Here is a 16,452-nt window from a genome sequence, read left to right as displayed (position 1 = left end):
GGAAATCGGGGGTATGCGGGGTGCTGGTGGTGCATATTATCTCCATCCGGCATCCCTCCAGCCAGGAGCTGGGCGGGACGCTGGCCAGAGCATCACAGGTTGCTAACATCTCAACCTGGAATGAACTGGCCAGAAAGGGGGCGGAAGGCACACCTTGCATTCCCCCCACATGTCCCTAAGAGTTGCCCCCTGAGGCAACCGCTTAGGCTGCCTCATTATAGGGACATCCCTGTGTACTATATACAGGAAAGTGGGAGAACTGTGTTTATATTTCTGCTTATAATCGGGTTATAGCAGGACATGACATCATAGTGACATCATAGGGGTGGTACTTGGTCTCTCTGGTGTATAGTTCATTATATAAATCTGTCTCTTATGTTGTACAAATGTAACTATGTCACCCTGATGAAGGGACCCTGCATGGCCTTGAAACACTGGCTTTGGCTATGATGATGCATGTGACGCATGTTCAGTAAAGTGGAATGAAAAATTCACACTTTGAACTTTGTGAGTGCTGGCGATCTTCTATTCGACCCCTTATTGGAGACACACAGCAAAAAACAAACAAACAAGGATTTCAACATTTCCTAACTTTATATTTAAAAGATTTTTGGTCCCCTATCTTGGCATTAACCTTACCTGTTCCTTTGATGGCCTTTATCGCGCTATCCCCCCCCTTTTTAAGAAACTGTGGGAGGATTTGGACAGGTGGTCCTCATATAACCTCTCCTGTTTTGGGAAAACACATGCTATAAACATGACTCTCATGCCGTGCCTGTAATATTTTTTTAGAGTTGCCTATACGTATTCCTCGATCTGACTTAGTATCCTTTTAATCTGCATTGATTTCCTTTATCTGGGGTTTGTAAAGGACACAGACTGCCCAGAACTACTTTATATAGCCCTAAAGCTTCAGGAGGTTTAGGTGTTCCCAATCTAATGAATTATTACCGGGCCTCATGCTTAGCTCAATTATCCTCCATATATTATGCTGTTGATCTTCCGGAATGGGCTCTCATAGAATGTCATGCTGCAGGTGATTTGCCCTTAGATCTCCTGAAATGGCTGCCTCCTAGACAACATCCAGTTGTTTTGGCTCCTATTCACTCTTATTCTTTGGCACTTTGGGATAGGGTATGATCCTCCTGCACTATAACTTTGCCTCATACTCCCCTAGCCCCTCTCTTTCGTAATCCAACCTTTCCACCTGGCTCTCACCCTCAGTTATTTCATTGGTGGCAGGATAAAAGGCTCTACATAATTGGCCATTATTTTAAGTCTGGAAAACCACTGACATTAGCTTACTGCAGAGAGCGACTGAGCATGCCTCCTTCTGAATTATTTAGATTTTTTGCAAATATCTCATTTTCTACACACTCTAATTTTACATAGGGATACGCCCCCATCTTAAGCACTATGAATGCTGGTGCTGCCAGTCTACTGGCCAGCGAGGGGCCATCACATTGATATATTACCTCCTGCTGAATTGCCCTGCCAAACAACCTTATATGTTGGCTTGGGAATCTAATTTGGGTGTTACTGTCTCTGAGGACATTTGGAGTTGTCGCTGTCTGGTCGCTTCTCAAGGTATGCTTAATGTTTCTTTACTTGAAGCTAATTATAAGGATATTTCCAGGTGGTACTTGGTTCCTGCGAGGCTAGCCTCTATGTATCCAAACTCCTCCCCTTTATGCTTTCGTGGATGTGAACTTAGAGGTAACATGCATCATATGTGGTGGTCCTGCCCTAGGGTTTGTCGTTTTTGTCCCAAGTCTTCAACCTTGTATACATAGTCACTGGGGTTTGTGTACCCAGGGATCCCAGGTTTGCTCTTTTGAACGATAGTGTGTATGCTATTTCAAAGCATTGCAACAAGTTAATCTCTTTAATGTTCTTGGCTGCTAAGATTGCGATTGCTGGGGGTTGGAAAACCCCTAGGGTATCCCTAATGGTGGTGAAAGCTAAATTATCCTGGATAATGACCCATGGACAATTATTCAGTATAATCCTTGATAAGCAGTCACACTTTGAGCTTATCTGGGATCCTTGGCAGAAGTATATCAATCTGGAATCTGTCACATAACTCTTGATTTGGTGCCTGGTTTAGTCCTACCCATTATCTGACCCTGCCTCCTTTCTTCTCACTCTCTTTTCTTTCCCTTCATTCGTATCTGGTAGTGCATCCATACTTTTTGTTTAAGCCTCAAGTTTCCCATCGTTCTACGTGCAATTGCAGTATGCCTCTGACCTCTGTGTTGGATTGAAATAGTTACTTTTTCTCGCAATTCTTATGCTACATTCTACAGATTGCATAAATTACCTTCAATGCATGGCCGGATTGCTCACAAGGCCAACCAAGGCCCGGCCTTGGGGCAGCAGGGAGTAGAGGGGCAGCAGGGGGGTTGAATTCCTATCTTCCTATGCCTGGGACATGCAGTTCTGGGCAGGTAGCTGTTTTCTATATTTAGCCCTGCTTTCGGCAAGCAGAGCTAAATGTACAGCAGGGAAGCAGCCGCTTTTTTTTTGTACAAGTGATCCCGGCAATGCCGCCGAGATCACTTGTATGCTGTCTGCAGCTCTGCCATTCTCCATGGAGGGGTTGGCAGGTAGGGGGGCTCATTATTGAGGAACCTGGCCTTGGGGCAGCAGAGAGAGTAAATGCTTCTACATTCATGTATTATGACTGAATTTAATTTGGGAGTTCCATATGCCCTTTCTCCTGTATGGACTGTGCTATTTTTTTAGTTTTGTCTCTTTGTATTGTTTGCCTTGGAAATCCTAATAAAAAATCTTTGCATTCTAAACAAAGTTTTGGTTTTAGATAGACTTTTTCAAGTGACATTGTTGGTGCTTGAACCACCACACATTTTTACGGCTGCACAGCTTCCAAACCCTTAGGCTAAATATGTACTGTAAATGCATGTGCTTCATGCATATTGCATCAAAAATTATGTAACTATGGTTTATGTGTGACAAGAACATGTTCATTTTCTTAAAATTCTGGCACTATAAGGTGTTCGTATTTCCGAGCTTTGTGTTATTATCGACTGTGGTCTGTTTGGAACATCTGCAGCGTTGGTGACCTCTGCTGACTTAGCTTTTCACTGTTTGCTATATTTTACCTGTCTTCACACATTTATGCCAGGTTTCCACCTCTTTGAATTACTCACCTGCAGAAAATGGTATAAAAGCTTCGTTCTTAGCAAAATTTCCCTCCGAGTCCAGAAAGTGCTGAGGGTAAAACTCTTCCGGCCTCTCAAAGTGCTCTTTGTCTCGTAGGACAGAATAGAGTAATGGAATTACGTGCGTTCCCTGCAAGGAACACAAGTTAGATTTTTGGATTACTCATAACTTAGCAGTTGGGCAAATGAAACTTGTATTTACTGTAGGTGTATTCAGACTGGGATGCCTCTGAGTTCCTACACAGGTGCTTGTGACCTGAAGGTGACATCCTTCTGACCTGAAGTTGATTATCTTTCTGACCAAAGTTGACCTACTTCTGTCGTGAAGTTGACCTCCTTCTGACCTGAAGTTGACCTCCTTCTGACCTGAATTTGACCACCATCTGACCTGAAGTTGACTTCCTTCTGACCGGAAGTTGACTTCCTTCTGACCGGAAGTTGACTTCCTTCTGACCTGAAGTTGACCACCATCTGACCTGAAGTTGACTTCCTTATGACCTGAAGTTGACCACCATCTGACCTGAAGTTGACTTCCTTATGACCTGAAGTTGACCACCATCTGACCTGAAGTTGACCACCATCTGACCTGAATTTGACCACCATCTGACCTAAAGTTGACCACCATCTGACCTAATTGAGTTGAGCTCCTTCTGACTTGCATTTGATCTTATTCTGACCTGCATCTGACCTACTTCTAAGCTACATCAACCTGTGGTCTATCTGGCGGTGGATTCTCATTTTTAAGGTGGTGGGTTGAATAGGGATGAATGCTATTTGCGATGGATGCTGTGGGGGTGGCTGTTGATGCTCGTTATTGCCTCTGCCTGGCGCACTGCCCAGCTCACTGACATCTCTGGTTGCCAACATCAATGAGCTGGGCTGGAAGCTAGCCAGAGCATCACAGGTTGCTAAGAGCTCTTAGTAACCTGTGATGCTTTGGCCAGCAATGGGGCATGTCTGTGCCCCCCCCCCCACCCATGTGACCCAATGAGATGCCACCTGAGGCAACCAGCTCATACTGTCTCATTATAGAGACAGCCCTGCACAGAACTTTTAAAGAGTCAGTCCATTCATTTATTTACCCATTATTAGTTCTTATTCATAGGCTTCTCTCAAAGTCTGTTTCTATTCGTAATTTTAACATTCTTTTCAATATCTATTACTAGGGATGCACCGATACCGATACTAGTGCCGATATCGGTGCCAACACCAAGTATGTGGGCGAGTACTCGTACTCGCCCAAATGCTCCGATGCCTAGCACGAGTACTTCCTGTATCAGGAAGCCGGGCAGCGTGTAATGACGAGCTGCCCGGCTTCCTGATACAGGAAATACTCGTGCTAGGTTTCCTGATTAGCCTGGAAGCTCTCTCATCACTTGTGACGAGAGAGCATGGAGCGACTTCCCGGCCAATCAGGTAGCTGGGCAGCGTGTAATGACGCGCTGCCCGGCTTCCTGATTGGTCGAAAAGCTGGCCAAACAGGAAGCCGGGCGCCGTGTAATGGCGCAGCACCCGGCATTCTGATTGGCCCGGGAAGCTGGCTTCATGCTCCCTCGTCATCTCATGACGAGGGAGCAAGGAGTCGGCCTCCCAGTCAATCAGAAAGCAGGGCGTTGCGTCATTACATGGCGCACGGCTTCCTGATTGGCCGGCCAGAGGGCTCCGGCTGGGTACCGGAGGAAGGTTGCATTCTGGCTGGAGAGGCCCCGGGGGTGACAGGCTGGACATACAAAGGTAAGAGGGGACTTTCTTGTTAATCGGGAAGCCGAGTGGCGAGTCATTACAAGCCACCTGGCTTCCTGAATGGGACTTCCGTTTCTCGGTAATTGGTATCGGCCGAGTACCGGAAAAAAAAACTATCGGTACTCGTACTCTGTACCAAAATACCGGTATCGGTGCCTCCCTATCTATTGCCATTTATATCAATAATTACCATCAGTATACAGCCCAAATTATGACATCAGTATACTAGATGATAATTTTTTAATTTTAGCATTTTTATGATTATTATTATAATTTTTGATACAACTAGTATTGTACTATTTCACCTTTTTGTGCGTTGATTGGCATCTGTAGTGCATTGATTATTGCATCAATTTACGATACTACCACCGCATAGTCATACTGTATCGCTAATACCAATTTATCTTCCCCTATTTTCATCTACGGTATGTTATGTGTGAGACTTTGTGTGTTTTTTTCAATGAGGTAACATTAAGCCGCTGGGTTGTCTCCTGGTTGGGTGCCGGCTCCTCGGATCTGTTGTGACGAGTAGCCGACATGCCAGTGTATTCAACGTTCCAGCAATGTGCCATTGCCTCTGCCTTGCAAAAAATTAAGCTTTTTATATTTGATTTATAATTATTCAATGCCATTGGTGCTTAATTTATCTGGAGTGTTCTCATGTATAATTATTCATTCATTGTGCAGGCGTCTTCAGCTGTGGAGATCAGGCATTTGCCTTGATGACGCCCTCTCAGCTTTGATTGGGCATTTTGACAGGGAGGAAGTATCTAGTAATAGAATGCTTTCCCTTGATTGGTCAGCTTTCAATCCCATTGTGGCTTGTGATCGAACACTCGTTATAAATTTGCACCAAGCTAGTTGAGCCGTTCAGGTCTGAGGAAGGGTAAACTTGTTCAGCTGAGTAAGCTTGTTTCTGCTGGTCTAGCAGCATATTTGGATTGTTTCTCTGACTGTTAGGAATCTGCATGTATCCTGAGATTTATGTCCAACACACTTTTTATCCACTTCTTTTGTGAGTACCATTTATCACTTTTAATCTTTCTAAACAAATAAAAGGATTATTTGCACCAGGAAAGGCGCCTGGTGTTTCTTTTTTATGGTCAGTCCATTCAAATCTGACCTTTCTTCTAGTGGAATTACCGGTCTGTCACTGGTGTATATTAATTGGTAGGGTTTATTCAGTTGTTATCACATTGCCTGATGAAGGGACTTTGCGTGGTCGTGAAACAATGCTTTATTTTGTAATATGGTGAACGATATACATCAATAAAGGCATTTTTGAAGAAAGGATGGTGTGTTGGTAACTTATCTTCTATGTATACATTTCAATGACTCAGATTACAGTACATCTCCTTGCTGAAGTTTCTAAAGGTTCTTCTGCATTGAGATCACACTTATCCTGCTGTAGCATGGATTGGTCCACTTCTCTTACTATATTATCCCCCCAAAAAATCCAGGGAATGTGAACTCCCTTGTAAATAGACATGTAAAGGCTCAAAAAAGTATTTTTGTTTCGTCTCACATAGAATCAAATGTATATTTTTCAGATTTCGGATCCAAAATCAGTTCCTTATTCGGATCAATTTGAATTTTTTGTTTTCAGTTCGGATAAAACAATTTTTTTTGTTTTTTTGGTTTGGATCTATTCAGATCAATACAGATGAAGTACTTTAATTAAAAATTAGCTTAATTTTATTTTGGGGGGTTGATCATTTTAGTATGTAATAGTCATCTAATTCCATTCTGGTCATCTTAGTCCACACTAGTCCAGTCATCTTAGCCTGTACCAGTCATCTTAGTCCGTACCGGTCCTCTTAGTGCGTACCGGTCCTCTTGGTCCGTACCGGTCCTCTTGGTCCGTACCGGTCCTCTTGGTGCGTACCGGTCCTCTTGGTGCTTACCGGTCCTCTTGGTGCGTACCGGTCCTCTTGGCGCGTACCGGTCCTCTTGGTGCGTACCGGTCCTCTTAGTCCGTACCGGTCCTCTTAGTCCATACTGGTGATTTTAGTCCATACTGATCATCTTAGTCTGAACTGATCATCTTAGTCTGAACTGATCATCTTAGTCTGATCATCTTAGTCAAGATCATTTTCGTCTGAACTGGTCATTTTAGTCTGAACTGGTCATCTTAGTCCGTACTGGCCATTAGAGTCAGAAATTCAGCTGAATTTCGGGAAAAAGAATTGGAATTCGTTCAAATTCGGATGAATTTGGGTTCGGAAATTTGGATGCATCCTAAATTTTGCATACATTTGAATTTGGAAATGTCCAAATTTAAAGAAATTAGTCAGAATTTCAGTTCGGAATGAACCAAAACTTACATGTCCACTTGTAATGGCTGTGCTCAGTTGAAGGAGCTCTGATCTCAAATGCATATATCTCATCACCAGAGATGCCTGACAGATACAAGACATCAATGTGTAATGTGTAATCGAGCTGTCAAGAAGATATCTCCCAAAATAAAGGACTGATGTGGACCTGTATACAGGCAACTAGAGTCTGCTGCTGAAAATAAATAACATGCATCAAATGTATTTATAATACATAAAATGCAATACTTACTTTGGGTATAAAGAACCCTTTGAAAGTCACATCTTTGGTAGTGGCATGTGGAAGGTTGGTTGGCACAACGTTGCCAAACCTTTGGATTTCATGGATGACGGCATCAGTATACGGCATCAGTTTCCTATGCATCACCTGAGGTTCCCCCAAGCCAATTACTTTTTCAATTTCATTCTGAATGTTTTCTGTCATTGAGAAAAAGACAATTATAATATTACTTACATTTTATATAGTCCTAATAAAGAGTTAATTAAACCAAATTGCAAGAATACATTTGTTTTGCATGCTACTATTAACATGTTTAAAATGTGCAGGTTCCAGGACTGTCATCCTCGTTATTGTATAAGTACCTAAAGCATCACTGACCCAGAACATGTATGCAAAGAAGTCAGAAATTAGGGGTCTATTTATAAACAATTTGCAGAGCAATTGTTATGGTGACACCCCTGGCAGGTGACACGTGCTTATCTGTGGGGTGGAGTCTAAGCACCAGCCGGTGTTCACCAGAGCTCCTGATGGTGGAGATTGGCTAGGCTGCTTACTGGTACCAGGGTCCCCAGGGTTGCCCTGCGAAGGGATGGACGAGAATAGGAGGGCTCCAATGAGGAGACAGTAGTCAGAAACAGGGAGAGTTCAAGGCAGGAGGCTAGCAAAGGGTGGTTGGGCAGTCCAAGGTTGGCAACTAGCAATCAGTAGATAAACGCAGGGGACAAGAGCAAAGTCGGGTCCAGGCAGAAGATCAGGACGGGCAACAAGCCAAGAAGGGTCAGGCAGTCCGGGTCAGCAAAGAGAAAACAGCAGAAGTATCAGCTCTTTCACAAACAGGAAGCTGGCAAAAAGACACAGCACCAGCTCCTTGCAGAGCTAGTGCTTAAAGGAGAACTATGGGGGTCAGTGTTTTTCCCCATAGTTCTCCTTAGGGTAATGGGAGGACACAAACTAGCGTCCTCCCGTTGCCCTAAGCTCAGTATACCGCGAGCTACAGCTCGCGGTATACTGAGACGCCAGAGCGGATCCCGACTTAGACAACGGGATCCGCCCAGCTGCGTGAGTGACAGCTGGCTCTGCCTATCTAGAGGCAGAGCCAGCTGTACCCGCCCCCTCCCCTGTCCGTTCCGCCAGTCAGCGCTGGCAGATCGGAGCGGGGAGAGGGGAATCCAGCCCCTCCCCCTGTCCCGGCAGAGAGCCGTGACAGGATCGAGAGGTGAGCGAATGCCGTTATGTGTTCGCTCACCTCCCGATCTACTGAGCCGACCTGTGACAGTGTCATTGTCACAGGTCGGCTAGAACTATGAGGTGAGTGGAAATCACTCATCTCATAGTTCTCCTTTAAATACCCCTCTGAATCAGAGGCGACACGCCCAGCCTCAGGGTACACTGGAAGTCCTGGTCTGGACTCTGTTACTATTATCAGCCATACTGGCCCGGACCCTGTGAGATCCATTAGCAGCGGATCTTCTGGAAATCCTGGCTGGGATTCTCAGAGTAGAATGGTAAACCCTGACAGGTACTCTGAGCTTACCATAACAGCAATTCGCCCTGTGAATCTCTATGGATGTTTGTTCTGTACAAATGGAGGCAAGGACAAATGTTCTACAGTATATATACTGTAGCCCCCATCACCTTTTGAGAGGTGGCTACTAGAAATTTAGCGATTGCCAGAACTGTAGTCAGTCTGTCTAGTAAGGTGGAATATTTGTGGAAGGTTAATAGGAAGCCAACGCATTTCGCGGATCTGCAGTTCCTTCCTCAGAGCTGGCTATCAAGAATGGCAAAGAAAAATATACCTAGTGTTGACATCTGGCCTTGCATCCGGCTGCGCTGGCGTTCTCTGGATCCAGTGTCCTCTCAATGTTCCTGAACGGTTCTTTAATTTTTTTTACTCTGGGTCCAGGAAATGACAGCATACCCTTGCACTCGGTGGATACTGAGCCGTTTTTCATTGCTATTTTAAGTAACCTCTGGGCTCGATCTGGCACACACTTCTCGGGTTTGGGGGGAGTGGAGGGGATTCTGTGTGTGGGACTGTTATGTTTTAATTACTTGTTGTATTAAGTATGTACCCCTCTCCAGCACTCCAGCCATGACAGGTTACACAGTGGGGAGGTTTTCCATGCCGTGTAACCTGTAACAAGCCGCTCTGAATGGAGAAAAATCTTTTTCCTCTATAATACTAGGTGAGGCTATGCCTCCCCTGCTCAGTACACAGGCGAAACGCTTATATGGCAGCAGTTGTACCAGCTTATTACACAGCCCCCTGACACAGCAGAGCTAGATGAATTATACCACTTATGTTTAAGAAATACATTTGGGTCCTCTCTGAATGGACAGCAGCAAACTGATAAGGTCATCCCTCTTCTCACTCTGCTCTCTCCTCCTATCAACATGTTCCATACTTACACCAGCTGCACTAAAATTATATTTATAGGGTTATTCACTAAGCTGCTGAAAAATTTAGCCAAACGTTTTCGGTTAATCCTTCGGCTCGATTTGTCTGCAGAAACCCTTCAGTTTAGTTGAACTGAAGGGCTGCTGTACGGGCTATTCACAATAGCCCGTACAGCAGCAGAAGTACATAGCCGAGCCGAACGCATGTGTCGTAGCTGGGAGAACAGTGCCTGACAGGGATTATTTTATATCTGAGTGGGGTTCAGCTTCTTTCAGGTCAAGGTGACAGTATTTCTGCTGTGCCCATTATGAGGGGTTCCCACCATCCCTGAGCTGAGTTTCCGGGTCAGTACACCCGCTGTGCTCATTATGAGGGGCTCCCACCATCCCTGCGCTGAGTCCCCGGGTCAGTACACCTGCTGTGCTCATTATGAGGGGCTCCCACCATCCCTGCGCTGAGTCCCCGGGTCAGTACACCTGCTGTGCTCATTATGAGGGGCTCCCACCATCCCTGCGCTGAGTCCCCGGGTCAGTACACCTGCTGTGCTCATTATGAGGGGCTCCCACCATCCCTGTGCTGAGTTTCCGGGTCAGTACACTTGCTGTGCTCATTATGAGGTGCTCCCACCATCCCTGCGCTGAGTCCCCAGAGCCTGACTCCTATAGAATCACCTTACCTAAACTCCATTGCAACTCCTTGCTCCTCCACAGCCAGAGAGTACCCAGTTATCTGGGTATTGAGGAGAATGGGACCTGCTCCCCCGTGATGGTGCCTGGGTCTATCAGCCAATCACTAGACCTGAGTACTGTCACATGACCAAGGGAGTGATGACCTCCTGGGTTGCCAACACTGCCAATATTAGCGCTAGCTGCAGAAGATCAAGGAGTGGCATGGAAGCATAGGTAAGATGGGTATAAATGGGTCAGGGGATGCCATTTCCAGCAGAGATAATGTCACCTTGCCCTGAAAGGCTATGGTGACAATGTCTTTTTGAAGTGCAGCAACCCATTTCAACCAATTAGTATTTATCTTGTATCGGTTTAACTTCAGCAGAATGAATTCTCAGTTGCTGCTATAGTTACTTCAACACAAACACTTAAAGGAGAACTATAGTGAAAATCACTCAGCCTCATAGTTCAAGCCGACGTGTGACAATGAAACTGTCACACGTCGGCTCAAAAGATCAGAAAGTGAGCGAACACATACCGTCGCTCGCTCACTTCTCGATCCTGTCCCTGCAGAGAGCCGTGACTGTCAATCACGGCTCCTTGCAGGGATTCCCCCTCCCCACTCCGATCCTCCAGCGCTAGATAGGCGGAGCCAGCTGTCATTCATGCAGCTGGGTAGATCTCGGCGGTAATGTCTCAGTATACCGCGAGCTGTAGTTCGCGATATACTGAGCTTTGGGTCACGGAAGGATGCTAGTATATGTCATCCTGTGACCCTGAAGAGAACTATGGGGAAAAACACTTACCCCATAGTTCTCCTTTAAAGCTGAACTCCAGGGGAACGCTGTACTATATAAGCTGAGCAAAACAATTAGCACCCAATTGTAGACTTCCTGTGGTCAGAGTGGTCATTAGGTCATGAGATAATTGAGGTGAATGGATAGAACCTTCATCATACTTAAATAAAACAGATCACTTACTCTGGATTTCTGGGTACTTCATCATTAGCAGAAGACTCCATTGGAGGGTGGAGGAAGTCGTATCCATCCCAGCAGCGAACAAGTCCGTAATAAGAGATGTCAAATTTGCGTCGCTGAAAAATATCTCTGGATTTGGCTTTTCCTGAAATTCAGACAATTAACCACTTGCTGACCAGGGTGTTAAACCCCCTTCCTGTCCCGACCATTTTTCAATGTTCAGCGCTGCAGTACTTTGACTGACATTTATTCCGTCATGCAACGCTGTACTGAAACTAATTTGTATGGATGCACCGATATATCAGTTATTTAGCCAAAAGTGCCATTTTCCTGCCGATACATCGGCGCATCCCAGTTGTCTTTCCTCCCCGCTGGGCGCTGCTCTGTGTCCCAGTGGGGAGGAGAGAAACTGTCACAGTCGGCCTAGCGCTGCGGGAGGAGAGCGCTGTGAGCGGCCGGCCCCTCTCCTCCCACACCTCTCAGCCTCCTATCACAGTCCGGCAGAGCGGTGTGTGGGCGGAGACAGCCCGCGCTGTCATAGGAGGCTGAGCTCTCCTCTCGCACTGCTCGCCCAGCCTCCTGTGACAGCGTGTCAGAGAGGAGAGCGGGTACAAGCAGTCAGTGATCACTGAGTGTTTGTAGATAATTGAGGAAAAAGTTTGTTTACTATATCCTCAATTATGAATGAATTAGGGCTGTGGAAATTTGGATCGATTAAAATTATTTTGATCGCTAATGAAAACACTCACCTCTCCGCCGGCTTCCGGGAGTCTCGTCGGCGATCCGGTGACGTCACGGACATCGACGTCACCGGACTCCTCCCCCCTTCCCCAAGTGGCTCCATCGGCTAACGAAGGGAAGGGGGAGGAGTCCGGAGACTTCGATGTCCGTGATGGCTAACGAAGGGGGGAGAAGTCCGGTGACGTTGATGTCCGTGACGTCACCGGACTCCCCCCCCCTTCGTTAGCTGACGGAGCCACTTGGGCCAGTGAGTTTGCCCAAGAAACTTTCTGCACGAGCGCCAGCCAAGGCAATGGCCTAAATACATACAGCACAGCAATGAAGTCATACAATGAACTAGGATCACACAAATCCAGCACGTTGTTATTCTGAGTTGCCCCTCTCAAGCGGCGGCCATATTGAGTGGGGCACGTGAGATTAATAACGTGCTGGATTAGTGTGATCCTAGTTCATTTTATTACTTCATTGCTGTGCTGTATGTGTATAGGCCAATGTAGTTGGATCTGCATGTGCGTTATAATTAATCGAAATTAATCGATTAATCTATTTTTAAAAATTTCGATTAATCCAACACGAACATTTTAATCATTACCAGCCCTAGAATGAATGGGAAGTGATCTACATCACCTCCTGTGCATTCATGATTGTGGTTATAGTAACCATACTATGTCCTCATCGTATGAAAAAACAGGAACACTCAGTATAGAGGATTCCTGTTAATTGATAACAGGGGATACAGAAAAAGAGATTGAAGACTTTGTGTTATCAAACTCTTTTTGCAATTTAAAATGGAAATATAAGGGGTCTGTTTAGACCCCTAATATTTCCCAGAAGCCCCTAAAAGTAAAGTAAGAATACAAATATTTAATAAAAAATGAATTAATAAATAAAAATTAAAAAGGTTTATAAAAAATAAATAAAAATTAAATATTTTAAAAAATTAAAAAAAATTAAAATAAAAACATTTTCGGTTTCAGCCTGACAATTTTTTTTAATTTCGGTTTCGTTTTTTACATTTCTATTTTGGTGCACCTCTACTAATTTGATACCATTTTTTGGGGGCACATATTCATACTGTTTAGGTTGGTTAGAGGAATCAACTGTTTTTTTTAGTCCAGCCCTGCAGCTAAAAAAAAAAACAAGTGAATGCTCACCTTTAGAGTCAGTATCTATCTTCAATTAAGCTCCACCTTTTATTCCTACTAAGAAGTCTGGCAAGATATTAAAGACACAGTTCCCTTATATAAAATGACATATACCTCCTTTTGTTTGACAAGGAAGGCATCGACGACAGTTCTCTGGTCATTGACATCCAGCTGATTCCTCTGGCTGGTGAAGGTTTCTCTGATAAAGGCGTGCAACTCCTTCAAATTCGGCATGATTTTTCTATGACTTCCAGGTAGCCATCGGACCAGAGATGGAAATGCATTGTACAGCTGAAAGAAAAAGTAAAAATATTAAACCTGACGTATTGGGAATAGTACAAGCGGTGATTTGTAAGCAGGTTCTGCAAACACAGAGAACACAAATAATAGGTCCACTTGCTGTTCGGAGCAATTTCTTACATTTGCGCACACATGATAAAGTCAGATTTTTTGGCTAGAAAAAAGCTTCAAACCCCCAAACAATGATATATGTTCTGAAAGCAAAGGCCCCGTAGAATAAAAAAATGCTAGTTGCAATTTTATATGTTGCACTGTATTTGCGCAAATATTTATCAAACCAGTAATTTTAGGAAAAAATTAACTAAATTAAAATTTAGTGCACAGAAACAGAATATAATTTACCCAATTTTTTGGTGAAATTTGTAAGACGGGGTCACGCCGGGTAAATAGATACCAAACATGTCAAACCTTAAAATTGCTTTCGCCCATGAAGCCGCAAAAACCGTCAATACCCAAAATTTCCCATAGGGAACATTTTAAACGCTTTTACATGTGTAGCACAATTGTCGTTTTCGCACGTAGGCGCATAAAAACGCATGTTTGTGTGTGTATGTGCGTGCACGTGGGGGGCGGGGGACTTTAAAAAATGTTTTTGCATTTTTTTAATGTTACTTTAATTTTTATAATTTTTAAACACTTTTTTTTTTTACACTAACCCTAATGCTATCACATAGGGGCTAACAAGCACCCTATGTAATAGCAGATAGGGTGTGACAGGTCCTCTTTATGGAGACATCAGGGGTCTTGCAGAGATCTGCTTCAAGAGCTTCTTCTCTGGCTCTAAGAGCCGGAGACTGTAACGAGTGACACCGGAAGTAATGTAATACACATCACTTCTGGGTCCAGTCATCGGAGGTGCAGCCGTGTTCTTGTTTTAACCACTTCTGCGGGCCGCCGTCTATAGATGCATTGCGGCCCGGAAGTGGTTAAATTCACTTCCCCTTTGAATAAACTAGAGGTGCACCGAAATAGAAATTTAAAAACCATATTTATTAATTAATTTTTTATTAAATATATATATGTTTTACTTTACTTTTAGGGGCTTCGGTGAAATATTTGGGGTCTAAACCCCTGATATTTTCCTTTTAAAGTAGAAAAAGAGATTGAGAACATAGAGTCCTCAATCTCTTTTTCTGTATCCCCTGTTATCAGTGAACAGGAATCCTCTATACTGAGTGCTCCTGATCATTCATAACATGAGGACAGAGTATGTTTACTACAACCACAACTATGAATGAACAGGAGGGGATTTAGCTCACTTCCCATTCATTCATAATTGAGGATAAAGTCGCTCTCCTATGTCACACTCTGTCACAGGCGGAGCAGGGTGGAGAGCCCAGCCTCCTGTGACAGTGCAGCCTGTCTCCGCCCTCACACCGCTTCTCTGCCGGAACGGTGATCGGCGGCTGAGCGGTCAGGGAGGAGAGACACGGCCGATCACATCGCTCTCCTCCCACAGCACTCAACCGGCTGTCACAGTTTCTCTCCTCCCTACTGGGACACAGACCAGCGGGCAGTAAAGAAACCTGGGAGTTGCTGATGTATCGGCAGGAAAATTGCACTTTCGGCATTTAGCCAAAAGTGCAATTTTCGGCCGATATGTTTTGGCGGCCGATATATCGGCGCATCCCTAGAATAAACCATTTTACATGTTCCCATGTTGAAATGCATTTTTCATATTCCATGAAAATGTTTGCACAGATGACAGATAAGAATACAGTAACAATAAAAGATCAAACATGTGTCAAAGCTTCAACACAAATGTAATCAAATTCCAGTTTATGTCCTTCCTTTAGCAACTCTTGAAGTCTACGTATGTATAAAATAATAATACCGAATCCAGGGGCGCTGATAGCGGGAGTCAGAAGGATACACATTTATTATATACTGTAGTTATTTAAAGTATAAAGTGACACTAAACTCAGGAGTTAAAACTTAAAGTGACATTAAACCCTCAGATGTTTTAACATAAAACAATACTGTAATGTGTGCCTTACTGTAATCCATGGCTGTTTCCCTTCTCTTTGCTGCTCTTCCTTTTAAATTTGTATCTCTTCTCATGCTGGGGGAGAACTTCCCTTTGCTGCCGAGTGCCTCTTCCTGTAGTGCTGGCTCAGGTTGTGAACCTACACACAGACGCCGTGTATCCATTCCAGAGACAAAGCAGTCTGCTGCAAAACAGAAGTTCTCCCCCAGCATGAGAACAGATACAGATTTAAAAGGAAGATCAGCAAAGAGAAGGGAAACAACCATGAATTACAGTGAGGCGCACATTACAGTATTGTTTTATGTTAAAAAATCTGAGGGTTTAATGTCACTTTAAATATACATGCAAGAACATTAACTATTAACAGTAATGTATCTTATTTGTGTATCACTCGGCTGTAGATCCTCCAATCATCCTTGAATTGGTGCTGACACTGTCCTTCCTTCTGGAGGGGGTCTACTTTTGTTCCCCATGGTCCTTGTGTGTGTTGTAAAGTAGTCACCACTCCAAGTTCACTCCCGGGATGGACTTCCTCAAGGTGGCCCCCCTCTGTGGAGGAGCAATGGAGCCACTCGTGTACAGCAGCTTTGTCACCCTGTGGGGAGGGTGGTGTTAGATGCTCTAGCACATTTAGATGGACTTGACTAACAAAGTAAATCCAAATTCCAGCAAACACTTTTCTATGGCATTTTTTTGCCTTTGAGATAAATGTTTTATATAAATTATTAAGAAGCTGACCACCATAACACAATGCC

General features: G+C 44.3%; 1 protein-coding gene across 1 annotated transcript in view; it reads right to left on the bottom strand.

Moving 5' to 3' along the window:
• The window catches only part of LOC108798791 (cytochrome P450 2K1-like), a 28,794-nt gene that overhangs the window by 3,021 nt on the left and 9,321 nt on the right, over positions 1 to 16,452 (bottom strand). Inside the window, exons 5-8 of the mRNA XM_018570574.1 lie at positions 13,525 to 13,701; positions 11,528 to 11,669; positions 7,491 to 7,675; positions 3,171 to 3,312 (exon numbers count right to left, since the gene is read on the bottom strand). Coding sequence (XP_018426076.1) covers positions 3,171 to 3,312; positions 7,491 to 7,675; positions 11,528 to 11,669; positions 13,525 to 13,701 — 646 coding nt within the window. The remainder of the gene's footprint in view (positions 1 to 3,170; positions 3,313 to 7,490; positions 7,676 to 11,527; positions 11,670 to 13,524; positions 13,702 to 16,452) is intronic.

The sequence above is a fragment of the Nanorana parkeri genome, unplaced genomic scaffold (assembly GCF_000935625.1).
Source record: "Nanorana parkeri isolate BGI_ZX_2015 unplaced genomic scaffold, ASM93562v1 scaffold1561, whole genome shotgun sequence".
Taxonomy (NCBI): Eukaryota; Metazoa; Chordata; class Amphibia; order Anura; family Dicroglossidae; genus Nanorana; species Nanorana parkeri.
The sequence above is the reverse complement of the archived record's forward strand: the minus strand, read 5'-3'. Positions and strand labels throughout refer to the sequence as shown.